This window comes from Megalops cyprinoides, chromosome 8 (genome assembly GCF_013368585.1).
Source record: "Megalops cyprinoides isolate fMegCyp1 chromosome 8, fMegCyp1.pri, whole genome shotgun sequence".
NCBI lineage: Eukaryota > Metazoa > Chordata > Actinopteri > Elopiformes > Megalopidae > Megalops > Megalops cyprinoides.
Window position 1 is genome coordinate 13,751,505 of NC_050590.1, and position 19,648 is coordinate 13,771,152.

The window sequence follows — 19,648 nt, forward strand, 5'->3', positions numbered from 1 at the left end:
CAGCAGAATACAGTGGTGCTACAGTGGCACTGTACTTTTTGTATTACATAATAAATATTTAATCAGTAATGTTTAATCAATAATGATCAAATTCTTACAAATTGAACAAATTCAAAACTACAAAAAATCAATATATTTATTCACATATGTGAATCAAATCACAATAAAGAAGTGTGCACTATGTGGGCTATGTATGGAGTTACATTAAATTTACCTGAAATGTATGTTGTTATTGATTAAATTACTATCAGTCTGCTATTTTGCTATTTAATCAATGTGTGTTGGAATTCTGATATATAAATAAATCTGATACTGAAACACCTCTGATGGAAAAAGTCAAAATCACATCTGTGCTAACTCATCTTTGAAATATTAAGCTTGGAAGGTATACTTCAATGGTAAGCAATAAACTAAATTTCACACTATTCTACATTAAGCAAATAACAGAATCTATCAGATAATGACAACAAAAATGTGTCAGAAGCAGTTCATGATTACAATTACCCTAGTTACTAAGCTTTATGAAACTTAGCATATGTTATTTCACATTTTCCAGTACTCTGGCCATCCAGTCACTTTGATGACTTGATAAAGTGATATTAGAGATGATAATGGTTAATAAGCAGAACCAAGTATGCTGTAACTGGGTTGCCTTGTTACCACAATGTTATGTTTTTTCCCTTCCACAACTTGGTTTTACTGTTATTAGAACAATAATGAAAACTATGATTCCTAGGGTTAAAGTTAATTTCAACCTCAAGTGCATAACCTTAAAAATTTCCCATATTACCAGGATTTTTTATAATGTTGCTGGGCCAATGAACAAAACAGTATCAACAAAGTTTATCATTTGATTTCAGGGATTAATGTAAACAATTTGCAGTTTTACAACAAGACCACTAGATGTCCACTTTTCACTTCCTAAAAGTGTTTCTTACTTCCATCGAAAATCGATGTATCAGAATGACTCCACAGTTTATGCCTGATTTCGGACATACATTTATTTATTTTATTTAATTAGTTAATTTAATGACCTAAATACTACTACTACTACTAAATTAAATGTTTTATAAACCCGCAGAATCACAGATGTAGTCTTACCTTTGGAAAAAACCGTGACGCATTGCTTGATTCCACTGCAGAGGACATACACTTACTTTTGAATCTAAACACTTCCAGTGGAAACAGGGCACCTTCAGAGCAGCTAAAAGCACTCTTCATAGCTGTGAAATGGAAAATGGGGGTGAAATAAATAAAAAGAAAAATGTGACAAGTTTTTATCAAAAGTCCATCATTAAGTACCTCATTAACTACCTGCTGTATAGTCATTGTGATTCAGTGGGTATATAAGTTAAGTACAGACGGTGAGGTCAACCCGTCAACATGACTTGGAATTTTGGAGAGAGCAGTGTTCCCCTGCTCCTAGGAGCCCCCGGTGTCCGCTGGTTTTCTTTCCAGCAGAGCTCTTTGTTAAATGTTATTGAGCTGCTAACTGAATAGTCATCTGGCTGTGACATCATTTCATAGTTATCTGCTGTATGAACACTGTGAAAGAGATTAATCAAAGGTAATGTGTCGATGTTGACTGAATGATTCAAATTAAGGTATTATGAAAAATACTTAATTTGAGATTAAGTATTGCAGATTCATAGTCAGTTTAATAAATGAAAATTCAATAGTTGTATAATTTCACTGAGCATGGACTGAAACAATTACTTGTATCCAAATTTACTGTTTCTGTCCTAAAATTTAAAATAGAGATGTTTAACACAAATGTAAAGTGAAGATATTTACTTGCATAGCCTATTGGTAGAGCATCAGCCTAAATTGCAGCTGATTTACAATCAAACAATGTCAAATTCAGTATCCAACATATGTTTAATAATAGTAACCATATTAGACTAACGTTGCATCACTGTCATTTAGCAAATGCTCTTACCCAGAGGGACTTACATAGGTTACTGTTTTATGCATTTATACAGCTGAATATTTACAGAGGCAATTCTGGGTTAAGTACCTTCCCCAAGGGTACAACAGCAGTGCCCCATCAGCAACCTTTCGGTCATTAGGTCTGCTCCTTACCACTACAGCTCCTTGCTGCCCACTAGCCTTTTTAATAAAGAGCTTGGTTATGAGGAATATAAGCAAACTAATGTTCCTCAATGTACTGAACTGAGCAACACTGGCCTTGCCCCGTCCTATGTGGCAAGTTTTGTTCAGCATTTTAAGCAATGGTCACTGCAGGAACAAATATGCGCTACCTGTCAGGTTTCAAGTTTAGTCATCCACTTACTTTACATTTGTTCAATAAATGCATTAAAAATACATATTTGTAAAATCATTACAGTTTGAAGTACTGCGTGGCCGCGTGGGTATTGCCGACTAGCTCCATCGAACTCTGGCCTTCATGTTCTTCAATAGAACAGACGGAAAAAATAGCTATGCTGTAAATTAGTAACTGTTACAGCATAACTTAAAATAATAGCTGTCTGCTGCGTGCGTCAGGCAAACAATTCTGCAACGTTACCTCAAAAGCTTCATACAAATTGATCAAGAAATCATTAAGCTCAAGTATATCCGGCTTCAGGAGTTCCACAACTTCAAATCCCAGAATGCAATGGATATTTTTCTTATGGGAGTATGTCGTTTCAACAATTGCACCAAGCTTAGAAATGTATTTACAAACATTAAAATATGAAGTTATTGGGTCTTTACTAATTAGCTTTGATTAGTTACAAAATGAACGTAACGACATAATTTTGTTTAGTGTTTGCTTGCTTGTTTGTTTGTTTTGAGGCGTAACAGACCAAAGTGAAATGTTAATAGCCTAGAGTAGGTAATTGTAGTTGCGTAATACAACAGTAGTGTGCAGAATGAAATCGGCAATAAATGAGGCAAACATCACAACAATGCACTCACACTCACACACACACATATTTGCACATTTGTAATTGTATGTATGAGTGTTGTGTGTGTGTGTGTGTGTGTATATATATATATGTATATATATATATATATATATATATATATATATATATATATATATATATATATATATATATATATATGTATGTATGTATGTATGAATGAGACATGAGACTGCGCACTCTGCGCAGAGTAAGGTTTGGGTTTGGGTTCATCTCACAGGAAGCCAGGATGTGCAGATAAGGAAAGCGCAACAGAGTTAGAGTTACGAGACTGCTACAAGAAGCGCAGAGCACACTGCTATCCCGGCTGTCTTAACTGTCACTTGTAGCTGGGCAAAGATGAAGTGCGACACGTTCTGGTTCAGACACCTTCTCTCGAAAGTGTTTTTACTACAGTTTATTGTTTCCCAGACAACTTTAGGTGCACCATCACCGATTATCAAGTTTCCTGGGGATGATACAACCCCACGAACGGACAAAGAAGTGGCTCTGGTAAGTTGCTTTCACCATATTTTGTCACTTTGCTATATGGATTTATATTACCATTGCTAGAGGTGTAGCCACGAAGCAATTGATGGACGTTATTTCATTTCCTGTGGAGGCATCTTTCTATGGAAGGCTGTTCTTTAAATAACAAACCGAGTAGGTACATAATTATTGTCGAAGAAAACGATTTTATATATGATGACTGAAAACCTCATAAGGGACACTGAGATGTTGCTACGGAGATGCAGCATGCGGTGCTTTCATACAGTTTTTCGAGTAGAGCTGGGTTGGGTGCGGGGCAGCTGGCTTTTATTTGCATTTTTGGGTGACTGGTTTATTGTTTTATACACAGCAGTGTGGCACCTGTGTTTCGGAGTTGGGCAGCGGTGCGGTGTATTGATAAAGAAAAGGGCTTGTAACCCAAAAGGTTGCGGGTTCAGTTCCCTAATGGAGCATCGCTGTTATACCCTTCAGCGAAGCACTTAAGCCAGATTTCCTGTAAATGTCCATCTTTACAAATGGGTAGCATGTAAAATGATAAGGCATATGTGTTGCTCTTTATTAGCTGTGCCAAATAAACAGACACGACCCTCTAAAATCGTTGTGTTTGTCTCTCTTCTAAGCATTATTTGAACAAGTTCTATGGATGCCCACAAGACAGCTGTAACCTTATGGTGCTGAAAGACACTCTGAAGAAGATGCAGAAGTTCTTTGCACTGCCAGAGACTGGAGAGATTGATCAGAAGACAGTTGAGATCATGAAGAAGCCTCGTTGTGGTGTTCCAGATGTGGCTAATTACAACTTTTTCCCCAGGAGGCCGAAGTGGGGGAATAATGAAATAACGTACAGGTAGCGACTTTGGAGGAGTGTCTTTTGTTGTTATGAAGATTGCTGCATCACTGACATTAGTGCACTGTAACTCATACTTAATACAAATGGGTGCTCTTTTCTGTAGGATCCTAAAGTTCCCCTCTTGTAAAAATTAGCCAAGCATTAAGGATGGAAAATAATGTATATGTTATAAATACTCTGCTTGTGACACTCAGTGCATATTGATTCAAAAGAGAGTATTGTAATCAATACCAAATTTCTTACTAAGCATATCTGCTTTTAAGTTTTCAGGGTTTGGCAATCACACGCAATGCTACCAACATTAATAAGGTTGTGCTGTTGTCTTACTTCTTAACAGTTTTATTACTGTAAAGTATTACATATGTATCTATTTTACAGTGACAGGAAAAAAAGTTTGGTTTAATTCATTTTTTAAGTCATGCCATGTGGGAACACAAATGTACAATAATAAAAAGTAACCGAGAAGCCAACCAAAATAATGACAACCTAAGAGTAACACAGACAGGGCAACAGCAGAGCCCCTTCCCAAAACATTTCAAGGGAATGACTCACAGACAGAAACAAAACCACTTCCTGTGCTGTCTTCAGTCTAGTCTACAGTTAGTCATTCCATTCTTTGCCAGCATAATGAGGTTAACACACTCATTTTCAGACCTTTTGCAGTATATTAATACATGTATTGGCTGTTTAGACTTTTTCACCCTAACAGTGTCATGAAAGGTTAAGTCAGCCTATTATGATGTAAATTCCAAGGGAGAAAAATCAAGTCAAAATAAAGTCAAAATAAAAGATACACATCATTCTGGAATTAAACTGCATATCCACATTTGTCACCCAGTGTATAACCTTGTAATGTTCATTGCAATACCTTAATTTCATTGGATGATGGATGCGGACATATGCAGCTCATAAACTGAATGTGGACACTATTGACCAATAAACCCCACGGCCATTCCACTCCACAGGATTTTAGGATATACCCCTGATCTGGACGAGGGAACCATAGATGATGCTTTTTTCCGGGCCTTTAAAGTGTGGAGTGACTTCACACCACTAAGGTTCACCCGCATCATGGATGGAGAGGCCGACATCATGATCAACTTTGGGCGCAATGGTATTAAATTCTGAAGTTTTTTTTTTCCTTAGTATAACTGTTGGCGATGAAATCCCTGTTGCAGTTTGATCAGAGATGTGGGAATAGTGGGAGTGTTGGGTGGAGGGAGGGGGATCAACATCAATTAATGCCTTCTGATCAAGAATTCACCTGATGAGAGAGCTGATCATGTGTTAGGTAGGACACCATGAGAGTATGTAACCAGAGAAAGATGATTGTCAACTCTTGTGGGATGGCACAGAATAATATTTTTTTGATTTCAGTTTTTTTTTTTTCATTCCATTACCATGCCGTGGTCTGTAGATTATTCCATGGCATGACCATGCCAGGCTCTGGTTTGTAGATTAATACAGATTGTGTCAAGGCAGGCTCAGTGAGGGTCAGCATCAGATATTATTACATAATTAGAAAGAATTAGTACGATCACATTTCTAATCTATGTCTGACCCTGCCCTGGGAAAGCAGTAAATCAAAAAGCTATGCTAAGACATGAAAGGCAAAGACATTGAACCATAACACAGCAATGAAGCACAAAGCTCAAGAGCTCAATGGTGTGATAAAAAACATCATAACTATACTTTGAAAACAGTAAGTTTTCAGTCCTGGTGTATTGGTCAGGTTCAGTGTTTTTGTTTGACAGTGTTCTACACTTACACCGATGCATGTTCATATGTTTATTTGAATGGAATTTGCTAAATACAAGTTTCCATCAACAGGTTTATAGTTGGGTTATGCATCTGATGGTGAAATATATGGAGTGTGTAAATGGTGTAAATGGTCAGTGCTGATGGTCTTTGGTCTCTCCCACAGAGCATGGAGATGGCTACCCCTTTGACGGGAAAGATGGCCTGCTGGCTCACGCTTTTGCCCCTGGCCCAGGAATTGGGGGTGACTCACATTTTGATGATGATGAACAGTGGACACTGGGAGAGGGACAAGGTATGGTGAACTGTTGTTTATCATCATTCACTTATGAAACTTTTCTTGTTCAGTGGAAAAGTATTCCAGATCTATTAGTAATTGCTTGGAAACATCCATTATATTGTGTTTTATCTTACTGATCTGTTAGTTTTTTCTTATCAATGTCTTTTTGCGAGGTTTTGAATTGAAATTGACCCCAAAATCTTGAAATGCGCTGTTGACTAAAACAATCTAGAGGCTGAAATCGGAAGAGCATGAATTTGTGGTGCCAAAGCCAAGAGTTCATTTTCCTCATCTTACAGTTAAGAAAACAAGTGGTTATTAATAACATTGTGTGACACTGTGACATTCCACCGCTCAGAAATAAGTGTCTCCTGTTATAAGGAATCAGTTATTTTACTGTCATGCTTTTTTGTTTTGTTTTGGAGTCTGTCTTTTTTGTCTCTAACAGTGAGGGAAATACCTCTGTTTCATTTATTTGTTAAGGCATTCCAGAGTGGAACACACCAAAAACCCAGTATTACAAAACTAGGAAGCTTTATTATTTAAAGAATCTTGCTACTGCAGGGAAGGCAATGTGGTGTAGAGGTTAAGTAGTAGAGGTTGTAAACAGAGTGCCAAAGATTTGAATCCCATGTGAAGTGAAGCTGTTTTTTTTCTATTCCAGCTAGGAAGTTGACCTGAATTGCTTCAGTAAATATCCAGCTGTATAAATGGATCCTATGTGAAATGCGACCTGTATTAGTCTCTCAGGAGAGGAATGTCTGCTAAACAAATAGATAATGCAATGCAGTGGAATGCACCAGAAAGCTCAACATAGAGGACAACATTAGCTTTGGTCTAACCTGAAGTGAATTTTCAGCATTTTTCCACATCTTAAAAACCAAATGAGGAAAAGTCAGTCTGAGGTCAGAGCGTTCTGTTTTTCATGAAGTTGACTGAATGGGCTGTGTAATCTCCCCTTCTTCTCTCTCTCTCTCTCACTCTCAGTGGTGAAGGTGAAGTTTGGGAATGCAGAGGGGGAGTTCTGTAAGTTTCCTTTCCTATTTATGGGGAAGGAGTACACCAGCTGCACATCTCAAGGCCGTGATGATGGCTTTCTTTGGTGCTCCACCACCTACAACTTTGATCAGGACGGGAAGTATGGGTTCTGTCCCCATGAATGTGAGTTATCCCATGAGCCATGCTCCATACTCCAGTCCATTAACTACGCCATTAACTACACTACACTGCACCAAGATTCTAAAGAAGCCAGGTGAGCTTAGAGTTTAGAGATGATCACTAAGACTGACGCATTGATGAGTGTTACCATATATCCAGTATACAGCTTTGTACTGAAATGCTTTTGCACATACAGTAAAAGTCAAAAGTTTGGACACACCCGATAAAGATGATGGCAAACATGCATTCAAAAACATTTCTAAAGACTTATGCTTGAATGCTTTAAATGTGTTTTTTAGATAAGTATCGATAGTGAAGCTGATGCCTGTGTATGAATTTATAATAATAATAAAAATTAAATATTTTTGGCTACTTTGACAAATCTAAAATACAAGATTTGTTCACACTTTTTGGTCATTGCATATTCCCATTTGTATTATTTCATAGTTTTGATCTTTATTATTACTATAAAAATGGAGAAGATAGTGAAAATAAAGAAAAACTCCTCTATGAGTAGGTGTATCCAAACTTTTGACTGGTACTGCATACCTATCACTCTTATCTTACCGCTCCACATTGCTTCCCTCATGCTGGAAGAAATCAAAGTGAAAGAAAAATTAGAAATTATACTAGACAGTCTGGTTATAATCCTGATTGGCATCAGACCAGTATTTGACCAGCACTGGTCTCAATGATACAAGGCCTTGCAATGGAGAGTGAGTCAGGACAGGCCACTAGAAGATCAAAGGTATCCATTTGCTTTTGAATTTATACATAAATTCACAACAATTTTGATTTGTCTATTGGGTGAGGAGGAACACAGCCACGGGAATTTCCTGAAAGTTACATCATGGCTCAGGTTTGGTCAAGAAATGGAAAAGCCATTTATTGCACAGCACTGCTGAATATGTCTTTTTAATATCTCTGGTTGTGATCTCACAACTTCTCACAACTTTGCAGCAATGGCATCAGTCCAAATAAGATATGTCTTTCATCCTGCTTTAAAACATTTAGCAGAAACAACTACTTTGCTATTCTAATATATTGCCATTGCTGTAATAATCTAATGCTAATGCTTTTCCTTAGATCCCTTGCAGATTACAGAAGCAAGGTCTTGTGTCTGCTGACAAACTGAATATCCCTTGACATTTTTTTAAATAAATACAGTTTTTTTTACAGCTACAACCTGCAGACATATCAACACTCACAAATCAAGATAGACTCCTGGACATATAGTTATGTTTGGTTTTAAAGAGGAAATGACTAGATTTAAGTCAAATGTTTTCCTTGTTCAATAAATAAAACAATAACTTCTTAAAATAGGAACAGCTCCTTTTGAATTTGGGCGTTAAAGTCCTAGCCAAAACCATGGTGCAGGAAGATAAATTACTGCTCCGTTATTGCAGTTTTAGGATGCTTTTGTAGGTACAGAAATATGCAAGTTATCCTTTTTGCAATGACAAAATAAATAGTAGGTATATCGTTCTTCAATTTCGTTTTCTTTGTAATATACATTCTCTCCTGTGACAGAAACGAACTGCATTGCAGTATATGGTCTGTGTTACAGTGCTCTTCACTCTTGGTGGCAATGGCAATGGCTCTCCCTGCAAGTTCCCCTTCACATTCCAAGGTGAAACATACAATGGCTGTACTACTTCTGGCCGAGATGACGGGTACCGCTGGTGTGCAACCACAGAGGACTATGACCGTGACAAGACCTATGGCTTTTGCCCAGAAACTGGTGGGTCATTGGGGAACCTCTAACTACTCTCTTCCTAAATCACAGGCTGATTGTTTATGGACTTTCAGATAAATGGATACATAAGTAGTTTATATCATAATAATAATTTAGTACTTATATCAAAGGGACAGATTCAAGGCTTTGAGGAAAAAAGTGAGTAAGTGTTTAAGAAAAAGCCTCAAGAATGTGTTATGCTTAGTTAGATGTACTATGCACCAACCAATTCAATGTCCCTCAAAAGACAAATTCTAGCTGAGAGTCCACCTGAAAACCTTCTTTGAGCTTTTTTTTTCTCAAATAACCATGTTATTACTTCTGAGACAGCAGAGACCAATAAAGCAAAGATACAATGTATGTGTACACCACCAAATGGGAACACTGATTTGGTCATACATTGAAAATTCCAGCCTGAAACAGTCTTTACTGTTATTTTTCAAATCTGGATAAAGAATTCTTTGTCTTGGTGATTTTTCATTGAATTCATCTGTTACAATGTCCTAGGAATGAAGCCTCCACTCATGAAGGGCTAGTAGATTGTTTTTTTTCTGGAAGACTGTAAATTTTTTTACTGCGTGCTGGCTTGTGCTGTTTTCCATTGTGTCAGGCTGTCTGCTTTAGTGCAGTGTGTACCAAAGAGTAACAGAGCTGGGGAGGTGGAGTTATCATCTGTTTTGAATAGGCTGAGAATTCAGCTTAGCAGCAGGACTGCACATTAACTCTGTGTGGCCCTCTGAAAAGTGATAAATGCACATTTGATGGGTCTAATTACAATGCAGGAAAGCTTGTCCCTAGCCTGGTCACTCAAGCCAGACACTTTGTAAAAAATTCCCTTGCCTCAGCTGCCAATTACAGCTGGCCAAGTTAAAATAACTGTGTGTAAAACATAAGAAAAATCCATATTTTTTCAAAAACATTTTCTTTTTTCTACCCCAACCAGGTATCAGTTGCATCCAGTTTTGCTCGGTTATAAGAGGAATCCATCTGATATTCCATAGCTCACAAAGAAATGTGACCCTTTAAGAAACGAATGGGAACCTGGTGTCTAGTCAGATGTGAAATTTGTATTTTTTTCCTGTGATTCTATCATGCTCACCTGTCTGACCTCACTCTTAGTTAAAAATTTCGTGTGGTCGCATTCGTGCGAGTGCATGATGATCATTACACTGTTTTGGTGTCCCTCCAGCACGGGTACTGCATTAGCCATTTTGGTTGAAAGTAGTACTTTTCTTCACTGGCTCAGTCGGTCTCTCCCTGCATGCACACGTGCACTGATGATGAAACGCGCAAAACAATCCTTTTAGTTGATACTGTGTTCGAAAGATGAAGCGGTCTATAACTATTTTAACCCTTTCGTACATAACTTATTTTATGCTATGTAGCACGCGTTACATTACATGATTCATTATGTTTTCATTAGCGTTATTAAGCTTCTCGTAGTTTTCACCGCCGCACTTGCTATATTTTTTTATAAGATTTATTTATAAAATTTATAAATATATATTTTATTAAAAAACAAAATGAGGAGAGAGAGGAGGAGGCTGGTGGAGAGGGAGAGCCAACGAGAGGTCCCGACTTAGACACAACTGATGATGAGAGTGCAGGTGCAGGCAGGGAGAGAACGACTGAGCCAGTGAAGAGGAAAAAGTACTACTTTCAACCACAATGGCTAACGCAGTACCCGTGGTTGCGGTACGAGGGAAACTTAAAGTTAAGATATTTTGCAAATGTCAAGTCTTGAGTCACTGTCAATCTTTAAATCAATGCAAAACTAGGGTATGCAAATTAAGACAACTATTCATCAGCATGCATGCTGTACCAAAAAAAAAAACAACTGAGAAAGTTGGTAGCACCAGTGCTACCAGTGAAAACGTTAGCCTGGAATGCTTATTCCTAGTTGTCAAATGACAGGGAAATTGAGAATATTCCGCAAATACAATAAAATGATGCCAACTGGCATAATTCAGGTTCTGGGGATTGACAATTGATTGCTGCTCTGGACTGAGCTTTCTTCAAAGAGGAGCTTTTTAGCCTTGGTAGACTGTTATTAAAAGCAATTTACCGGGAGAGAGCAAAATCCTTTGACTTGCATAGTAATCTTTTGTGTTTTTGTGCTTTGCTGTGTGCAGCCTTATCAACGGTTGGTGGTAACTCTGAAGGAGCACCCTGTGTTTTCCCTTTCACCTTCTTGGGTAATAATTATGAAGCCTGCACCTCCTCTGGGCGTAGCGATGGGAAAATGTGGTGCGCCACCACTAAAAGTTATGATGAGGATCGCAAATGGGGTTTCTGTCCTGATGAAGGTAGGAACTTAAACAGCTTCCTTACTGGAAGTTACATTTGCACTAGTAGTAACCGCTCACATACTGCAGTTAGGCACTTTGTATCAAATTGCCTAAAGAGCAAAGACAAGATCCTGTACAGTCATTGCAGTTCATGTGTTTAATGTAATTTGTGTGTGTGTCTGTCTGCCTGTCTGTCCGTCCATCTGTTTCATTGTGTGATTCCAGGCTACAGTCTGTTTCTGGTGGCTGCCCATGAGTTTGGTCATGCACTTGGGTTGGAGCACTCCCAGGATCCAGGTGCTCTGATGGCTCCCATTTACACTTTCACAAAGAACTTCAGGCTGTCCAATGATGACATCAGAGGCATTCAGGAACTCTATGGTACAGTAGGAGGAATCTTCTCTATTGTGTCGTGTTGTTAAGTCAGGCAGAAATGTGGTCTAGTAAGGGAACTTCACTTGTTAGCAGGATTTCATCTCTGGTAAGAGCTTTTTTACCCTTAAACAAGGCACTTAACCAAAATGAATGAAAATAAATTGTGAATATGAAACAGCTAAAATAAATAAAATGTATAATATAAACCATGTCTTGGATAAGTGACTAATAAACATAATCTTTAATTTAATTTTAGTGATTACCACACAGTATTCAGGAAAATGCCCCCACATGCTTTTGTAAGCCTTGTATAATTGTGAAGATACCTGCAGATTCGATAGTGAAGGCCTGTGTTCTCTCTCAGGTGCTCCAACAGACAAGCCCCTGCCACCCACTCAAGGACCAGTCACTCCATTGGACATTTGCAAAGAGAGTATAATCTTTGATGCAGTGGCTCAGGTCAGAGGAGAGACGTTCTTCTTTAAGGACAGGTAACTCCAAATTTCATTTGAATATTAAAAAACTTGTAATATCCAGGTGTGATTCTTATTCTTTAAGGTGAAGACCCTAGTTGTAATGAAACTGTATTGCCTTGCGATTTTGTGGAATTATGATTGGTTGGGCTGCTGGACAGGTTTTTAATAGTCTCAGGATAAAAATGTCCCTGCATTGGGGTGAAACCATAAACTATACATGCCTCCCTGTTATGCATTATTCATTTTAAAATTTCCTCATCATTCCTCTCACACAGTTCAGAGCAGAAGGTTAGCTGTGTAGTTGCAAATTCAGTTTCTTGTTCAAAGTAAATATCTTCATAGGCTTATCCATCAAAGGCACCACTGAAGTAGGTAGCCTGGCCTCTCCCACCCTGAAGCAAGGGCTGGAGCATTCAGAGTTTGAGGGTACCAGCCATATTTGTTAAAATAAGTCTGGTTTTCATTAGCTTTGAATTAGAAATCAGAATTGTATTTCTGTTGTGGTCCTCAATACATGAATATTGTGAAACACTGTTACCTCATGTTATAACAGAGGGACGCTCTTAAATTGCTTTCTCTGTGGTAGTAGTGTGGAGTAGAAGTTAGGGCATTAACACTGCACATCCCCCCCACCCACCCCACCCCACCCCAAGCATTAATCCAAGTTTTCAGCAAAGTTCTACAAGGTTATTTGATTTATGTTTTTCCTGGAAACCCAAATTTGTAAGTGGCCTACAGAAAAGAAGGGTTGGATGTAATTCTGAAGGAGTATATCTGCTAAATGTTAGTCGACTAATTCCAGATTCCACTGGAGTTTACTGCTGGTCGTCTACATCAGAGCTGGTTTTGTACAGCAGAGTTTGTTGCTCCTTTTGTGCTGTCTTCTCTAAGGCAAGCTGCCAGGTCCTGGAACCACAGCTGCTGGAGAGAAGGTTTTCACTCAGTGTGTCCTGAGCTGAAATATCTGAGAGGATCTTATGAAGGCTTTTTGACTTATTGCCCTTGATTTATATGAGCTTAAGGATGAAGTGCTGGGGGGCAGCTGGGGGGCCCATGGTAAAGCATGGCCTGTCTCATTTTTTTTCCTCCTTATTTTGTGATGTATCCCAAAGAGTTCTATAAAGATACATATGTCAGTGATAGGATACAGTGCTCATATGGGGTCAGCTGAGTGTAATAATAGTATCATACATCATTCGGTAATTGGTGGAATTACAATAATTAAGCTTATTTTTTATTAAATTACTGTGAGGGGAGACACTCACAGCGTAAAAATCCTCATAATAATAAATTCTACCAGAACGAATGCTTTACCCAAAAGGCCACTTATTCCAATATTGGGTTTCATAGATTGGATGACTTTTGCCTTCAGTTATTTACAGCTGGACTTGCATTTGCTGCAGACTGAAACAGATGTTTTAGTGATCAGAAGAGTAGCTCTGTGGGCCTAAGGCTGCCCTGGTGCAACCTAGAGAAACGGAGGCATGAATCAAAGGGCAGATATGACAACAGGACTGTACAGAGTGTGAACCACTTCAGGTTTTATTGAGTTTCAGAGGAGTGGTATCGCTGAAGAATTGCCTCATAAAGACATCAGCATATACTGTAAGACTTTAGCTTTAAGTTCAGAGGTATAAATCTTCCTAAATCTCCCAATGAATGTGTTGTTTTCAAACCAGATGGCCAGAGGAGTTGGATACCAGCTTGTGATACCTAGGCTGATGCTTATGGTAGGAACTGTGGGGAATTTGAGTGAGTGTTGAGATCATAAGTGGGCTGTTTTATCCTTTAGCAAGGCACTTAACTTGAAATGCCTCAGTGAATATCCAGGCGTATAAATTCATAATAGGAAAAAATAAGCCATTTCTAACTCCTTTGGATACCCAAGCAAATAAGTAATATACTGTAACATTTACCTTATACTGCACCCTTTTGTTGCTGAAAAGCAAATTTTCACATGAGAAAATGAAGGACCATCTAAGGCTCTGAAGGACTATATAGTCTTTTCTGTAGAGGGTGGGGTTTTGGCAATATACCAAATGCTTCATTTATGAACTAGCCCCGCAGTCTGCATGACAGACTCCTTCATGACTCCTGATTCTCAGTATTCTTTATTAAATGGCTCGTCTTGTTGATACCTGATTGGTGGAGGGTGAGAGACACAGGTATGATGAGGTGAGAGACAGTTGTTGACAAGCACAGGGGAGAGATCATGTGGGCATAGAAGGTAAAAGTGTTCTTTAGGGTCATGAAGACATGGAAGGGCAAGTGTCAGCTTGCTTTCTAGTACTGTTTTATCTCTGCTTAACTTGAAGCATAAGTCTTCCCATTTTTCACAGCCTGTTATACTTGCCTACTATGCCTATGAACATTAAACAATAATAATGAAATAATGAGTCAAATTCTGTTCATGTCAGCTACTCTATTCATAATGAGCAGAATGTTGTTTACAATATATATATCAATCAGTTCCTCAGTAATTTGGGGATTTGTGGCTGCATTGCTACTGTGTATATGAAAAAGTCTCTAATTTGCATTGCTATCCTTAGTAAGAGTCTGTAGTCATGTGCCTATCTTCTCCTCATGAAATATCTTGGCTTTGGTAAAATAGGTCAGTGGAAAGGAGTGGGTAAATCTGTATTGTTTCATAACTGCATATTGGAAATCTGGGCGAGCGCAAGCTTGCACTACTGGCGTCCACACCCCCAGCTTCAACAAGAAACAGATGTTCATCTGCACAAGGCCATTTCAGGCCTGCTGTGATTTTTTGTTGTTTCTCTCTTGCTTACAGATTCCTGTTTAGGTCTGCCAACCCCAGGGCCAAGCCCAGCGGACCCATGTTGATAGCAACCTTCTGGTCTGAGCTACCAGAGAAGATTGATGCTGCCTATGAGAACCCACTAGAGGAGAAGACAGTGTTCTTTGCAGGTAGGGTCTATACTGCCTTATGGTGCCTACAGACTGTGAGATTTCAGCAATCTTATAAGTTTATTGCAAGCCACACTGTGCGACATGGATGTAATAAACTTGGGTACGACATCAAGTTTGATGTATGTAGACTGTACGATGATAACACCTACTGAATCATAGACTACGACGCAAGTCAATATACAAGAATAAAACGTCATCAGCGTTAGTTGGTTAGTAGACGTAGGTCGTAGCAGCAGTCAGAATTTTGTCCCAGGCTATCTTTGGTCTCAAGACTGTGACTACAGCCATCTTTGAACCTCTCTCACAGTGCGATGTAGGACCACTGTTTTGGAGCCACGATCAAAGATATCGCCATGTTTCTTTCACGTTGGTCATCTTTCATCTGGGACAGCCCAAAATCGCACAATGTATACCCGCCATTACAGTTGGAGGGTTGGAGATGATCTCCTTCAAACCTTCAGCATTAATACCTAGTTTATGGCTCTTGCCAGGATATGTACTCCACATTGATGCAAACATCATCACTGAATCATATTTATAGTTTCTCACACATTCATTCAGTTGGATAATTGCTTAGGGCCCATTAGACCATTTATATATTTACCATGGACAATGTGAAGGGTAGACTTGTGGCAGATATTTTAGTTGCCTAGTTTTTGTATGAAAGACTGCTCTCACCAGAGGTCCAAACCTTTTCTGTGCTCTTCTCAGGGACTGAGATGTGGATTTATTCAGCAAGTACACTGGAGAGAGGCTATCCTAAGTCCATCACTTCTATGGGCCTGCCTGCTGACCTCCACCGCATAGATGCTGCATTCTCTTTCAGCAAGAGCCAAAAGACATACTTATTCGCAGGAGACAAATTCTGGAGGTGAAGCCTTGCATGTTCAATGTTCCCTAGCCTTTACATAGCTAACCTGTATTTTTCACTTCTGTCAGTGTTGTCCATCAGTTGTTTTCAGTATGAGAATGAAAGGTTGCGATTAGGTTTTAAAAGACAGCAGTTCAACCAGACTGTGTTTTTAGCCTGATGGAGGAACACCCTCTTGTGCTGTCTGTTTCCTTGAGGGTGTGAACTCTAAAGACATTGCTTCATGGACTGTAGCTAGACTCAATGACATGTTGTCATTACTTTCCATTTCATGCCTCCAGGTATAACGAAGCTAAGAAGAAGATGGACCCTGGCTTCCCCAAGCTGATTGCTGATGCCTGGAATGGCATCCCAGACAACTTAGATGCTTCATTCAGTCTTAATGGAGATGGTAAGCTCAGGCGTCTGGCCAGGTGACTAATAAGGCCTGTACAAGCAAGATTGCTGCTGTCTGCTGAAAGGCTGACTGGAGACGTCCGTACATTCCTGGTGGTTATGGAGAACGCAGCCAACCTCTCATTATGTCTGGCACCTAGCCCCTAACAATAACAAAGGCCCAAAGACATCTTAGCGGCGCAAGTTTGGAGTCCTTCTTTTCCTTAGCAAAGTAAAGCGCAACAAAGAAAAGGCATGAGAAAATGCGTTGAGAAGCACATGAGAGTCCTTTCTGCTGCAGTAAACTTTACAGGAGCTCTCCTACAGTCTTGTTTCTTGCTTCAGGCCTTCCCTTCTGAAGTTATGCAGATAACATACAGCTTTCTGACATACCAAGAACACAACATTTAATAGAGCGCGTCTGTGCTCCCGCACAAAGATCTCTCTGTCTGCTCTCTAATTAACACGCTTGAAGGAGGCTCACTCAGGGTTGCCCTACTGGCGCTGTGCAAATAAGTCTTTTTATTCAGGAAGCAAACAGTATAGCACTGGGTCTGATAACTGTATTATTGAATCAAGGCAGAGCTGTGAAGCCCATGCCACAGTAAAATGGACCCTGCTGTAGAAGCTGTTAAAGGAAAATGTTGTGTATTGTGATATTGCAGTACATTATTGGCATTTAGCAGACAGTATTATCCAGAGTGACTTACATAGGTTACAGTTTTTTACATGTAATATCTTTGTACAGCTGGATATTTACTGAGGCAATTTTGGGTTAAATACCTTGCCCAAGGGTACAACAGTCAGGGAATCAAACCAGTAACATTTTGGTTATGAGTTCTGCGCCTTACCACTATGTCTCCATTGTATAAGTTGTTTCGTGGCTCTAGTATATTGTAGGTCATGTTTCTATTTTTTATGTTTGTAGGTTATAGCTACTTCTTCAAGGATGCCCACTATCTCAAACTAGATGACAGCACCCTGAAGATTGTCAAAGTTGGTGATGTAAAAACAGACTGGCTGGGCTGCTGAGCAGCACCAGAAAGTCGGTGGCTCTCTGCCTACCCTCCCCTCTGGGTGACCCTTTTCTCGCTGTACACAGACATGGTCATCACAGCTGTTGCTCCAGACTGGTAACGTCATATGCACATATTCCCACATACCAGACTGATCTCTCTGCCAAATGAGTATAACCAGCCTTTAGCTAATCAGAGAGACCCACAACAATATGGACCTTATTTGCCAGTGGAATATAGGTAACTGGGTGAAATGTATTAAATAATTTTGTATTATATAATTGTATAATATTGACAATTAAGTTGTAATGCTTATACAGACTTGCGTATTACTCTGACCTAAAATCCTGGTTAAAACGTATACCCTAGTTTATTGGTATTTTGTTATGCCAGAGGGCAGATTACTACACTGTAAATCCCCCTACATTTCACTGGCATCCGGTATGTCCACACTGCACAGACCCAGGTGGTATTGAACTGTGAGATATCTCTCTCGATTCAAATTTAATTCATAAGGACAGTTTTGTAGCACTTGTTATTTGTTTATGGAATTGTTCAAATCAAACGTGACCACATAACTGTCATTGGCATTGTATTGTATCTCTGTTGATCTTGTTTGACTAACATTATAGAATGGTTCAGGGCACGGGTTGCCTTAAGATTGTATGTAGTATGCTGTATGATGGAGTCACGGCACGTTGTATCCCGAAAGTTATTTTTAATAATCTTTTGTATTATCATTGTTTTTATTTTTGGGGGGTCTTTTGTATTTGTCAAAGGTACGGTTTAATTTGCTTTATGCACTTTGTCACTATAATTTTTTAAAGAAAAAATAAATAATAAAAATGAACACTTACAGAACTGTTTTTTTCACTTTAAAAATTTTGAAGAAGTAGCTTTTCATGATCTGAAATATTGTGTTATATTCCTCCTCCTGGATTTCCAGAGTCAAAGCATGAGTTCAACATCAAATTCAATTCATATTCAAAAAGTGTTTTCTAAACTGTTGGGAGGAAATTGCAATGCCTTGCTATTGTAAAAAAAATATTAAAAAGAAACTTTCATATTCTTAATTCAATTTGCATGTAATATATTGTTTTTAAACTAATATTTAGACATACACACTTTCATCAGGGTGTGAACACTTACACAGATAGACCTTTATAAATCACATGGTGACAATGAATTTACTGGAACTTCAGTATACAAAAAAACAGCATACTGTTTCGATGGCAAGAAGAGTCAGAAGTGTGACACGTCATTCATTTGTGAATTATAACCCATTACCAGCACCCATTTAATTCTGAGTGCGCGTTGTGTTTTTATTTAATCAAAACCCCATTATGGAACCTCGTTCTCTGTTTCCTTCCTAACAAAATTAGTCTATAAAACAATTTAGTTTTGTTTGCGCTTTGATCAAGAGTCGGCAATGAAAAAAATACATTTTTGAATACATTTTACTTAAAATAAAGGCTGGCACCTAGTGGCTACTGATAAGTACTGCAGTGATAATTTTGACATCCCTTTCCTATTAAATGCAAGTATAGAATATCTGCTACTTCAGTTACCTAAGACTCTTCACCATCATATTTATGATCATCTATTTTCAGAGTTGGTCACAACAGAGCTTAAGTATCAGAATATCCTTTCAAATTACTTTAACACATGGTAGGCTTTTATTATTACCTGAACACATGGTAGGCTTTCATTATAAAACTACGAATCATGACTGTGGAAAATATGGAAATATTGTATGAAATCAAATTGAGATCTATTACATTCAAACCATGTTTGGTTTAATCATTTTAATGGCTTGCTAAATCTATCACAAAAAGGAAGTAAAACCTGAATATGAAACCTTTTGCTTGTTGCACTAATATCACATGGTGGTTCTTGTCACACACTGATGGCAGGTCTCTGTTGGAGTCATCCTGACTTAAAAATATTTATGATATTTTGTTATCTGTTCCTCCTACAAACATATAAATTAAGGTCACTGAATTGTTTGTTGTGCTTTCTTTGTAATGACATGGCTCAGATATTTAAACTGTCAATATGTATAAAACAAGATAAAACTGATTTGATGACAGGAGAGAAAAACACTTGACTAAATATACAA

At 38.5% G+C, this 19,648-nt stretch overlaps 1 protein-coding gene across 1 annotated transcript; it reads left to right on the top strand.

Moving 5' to 3' along the window:
• Positions 1-3,177: 3,177 nt before the first annotated feature.
• Positions 3,178-18,283, top strand: LOC118781746 (72 kDa type IV collagenase-like). Its single transcript, XM_036534779.1, has 13 exons — positions 3,178-3,419; positions 4,037-4,263; positions 5,232-5,380; positions 6,191-6,319; positions 7,292-7,465; positions 9,030-9,203; positions 11,330-11,503; positions 11,711-11,866; positions 12,225-12,351; positions 15,128-15,264; positions 15,979-16,138; positions 16,420-16,529; positions 17,442-18,283. Exons 1-13 carry the CDS (start codon positions 3,267-3,269, stop codon positions 17,543-17,545), a joined length of 1,974 nt encoding a protein of 657 aa, XP_036390672.1. The 5' UTR covers positions 3,178-3,266; the 3' UTR covers positions 17,546-18,283.
• Positions 18,284-19,648: the final 1,365 nt, after the last annotated feature.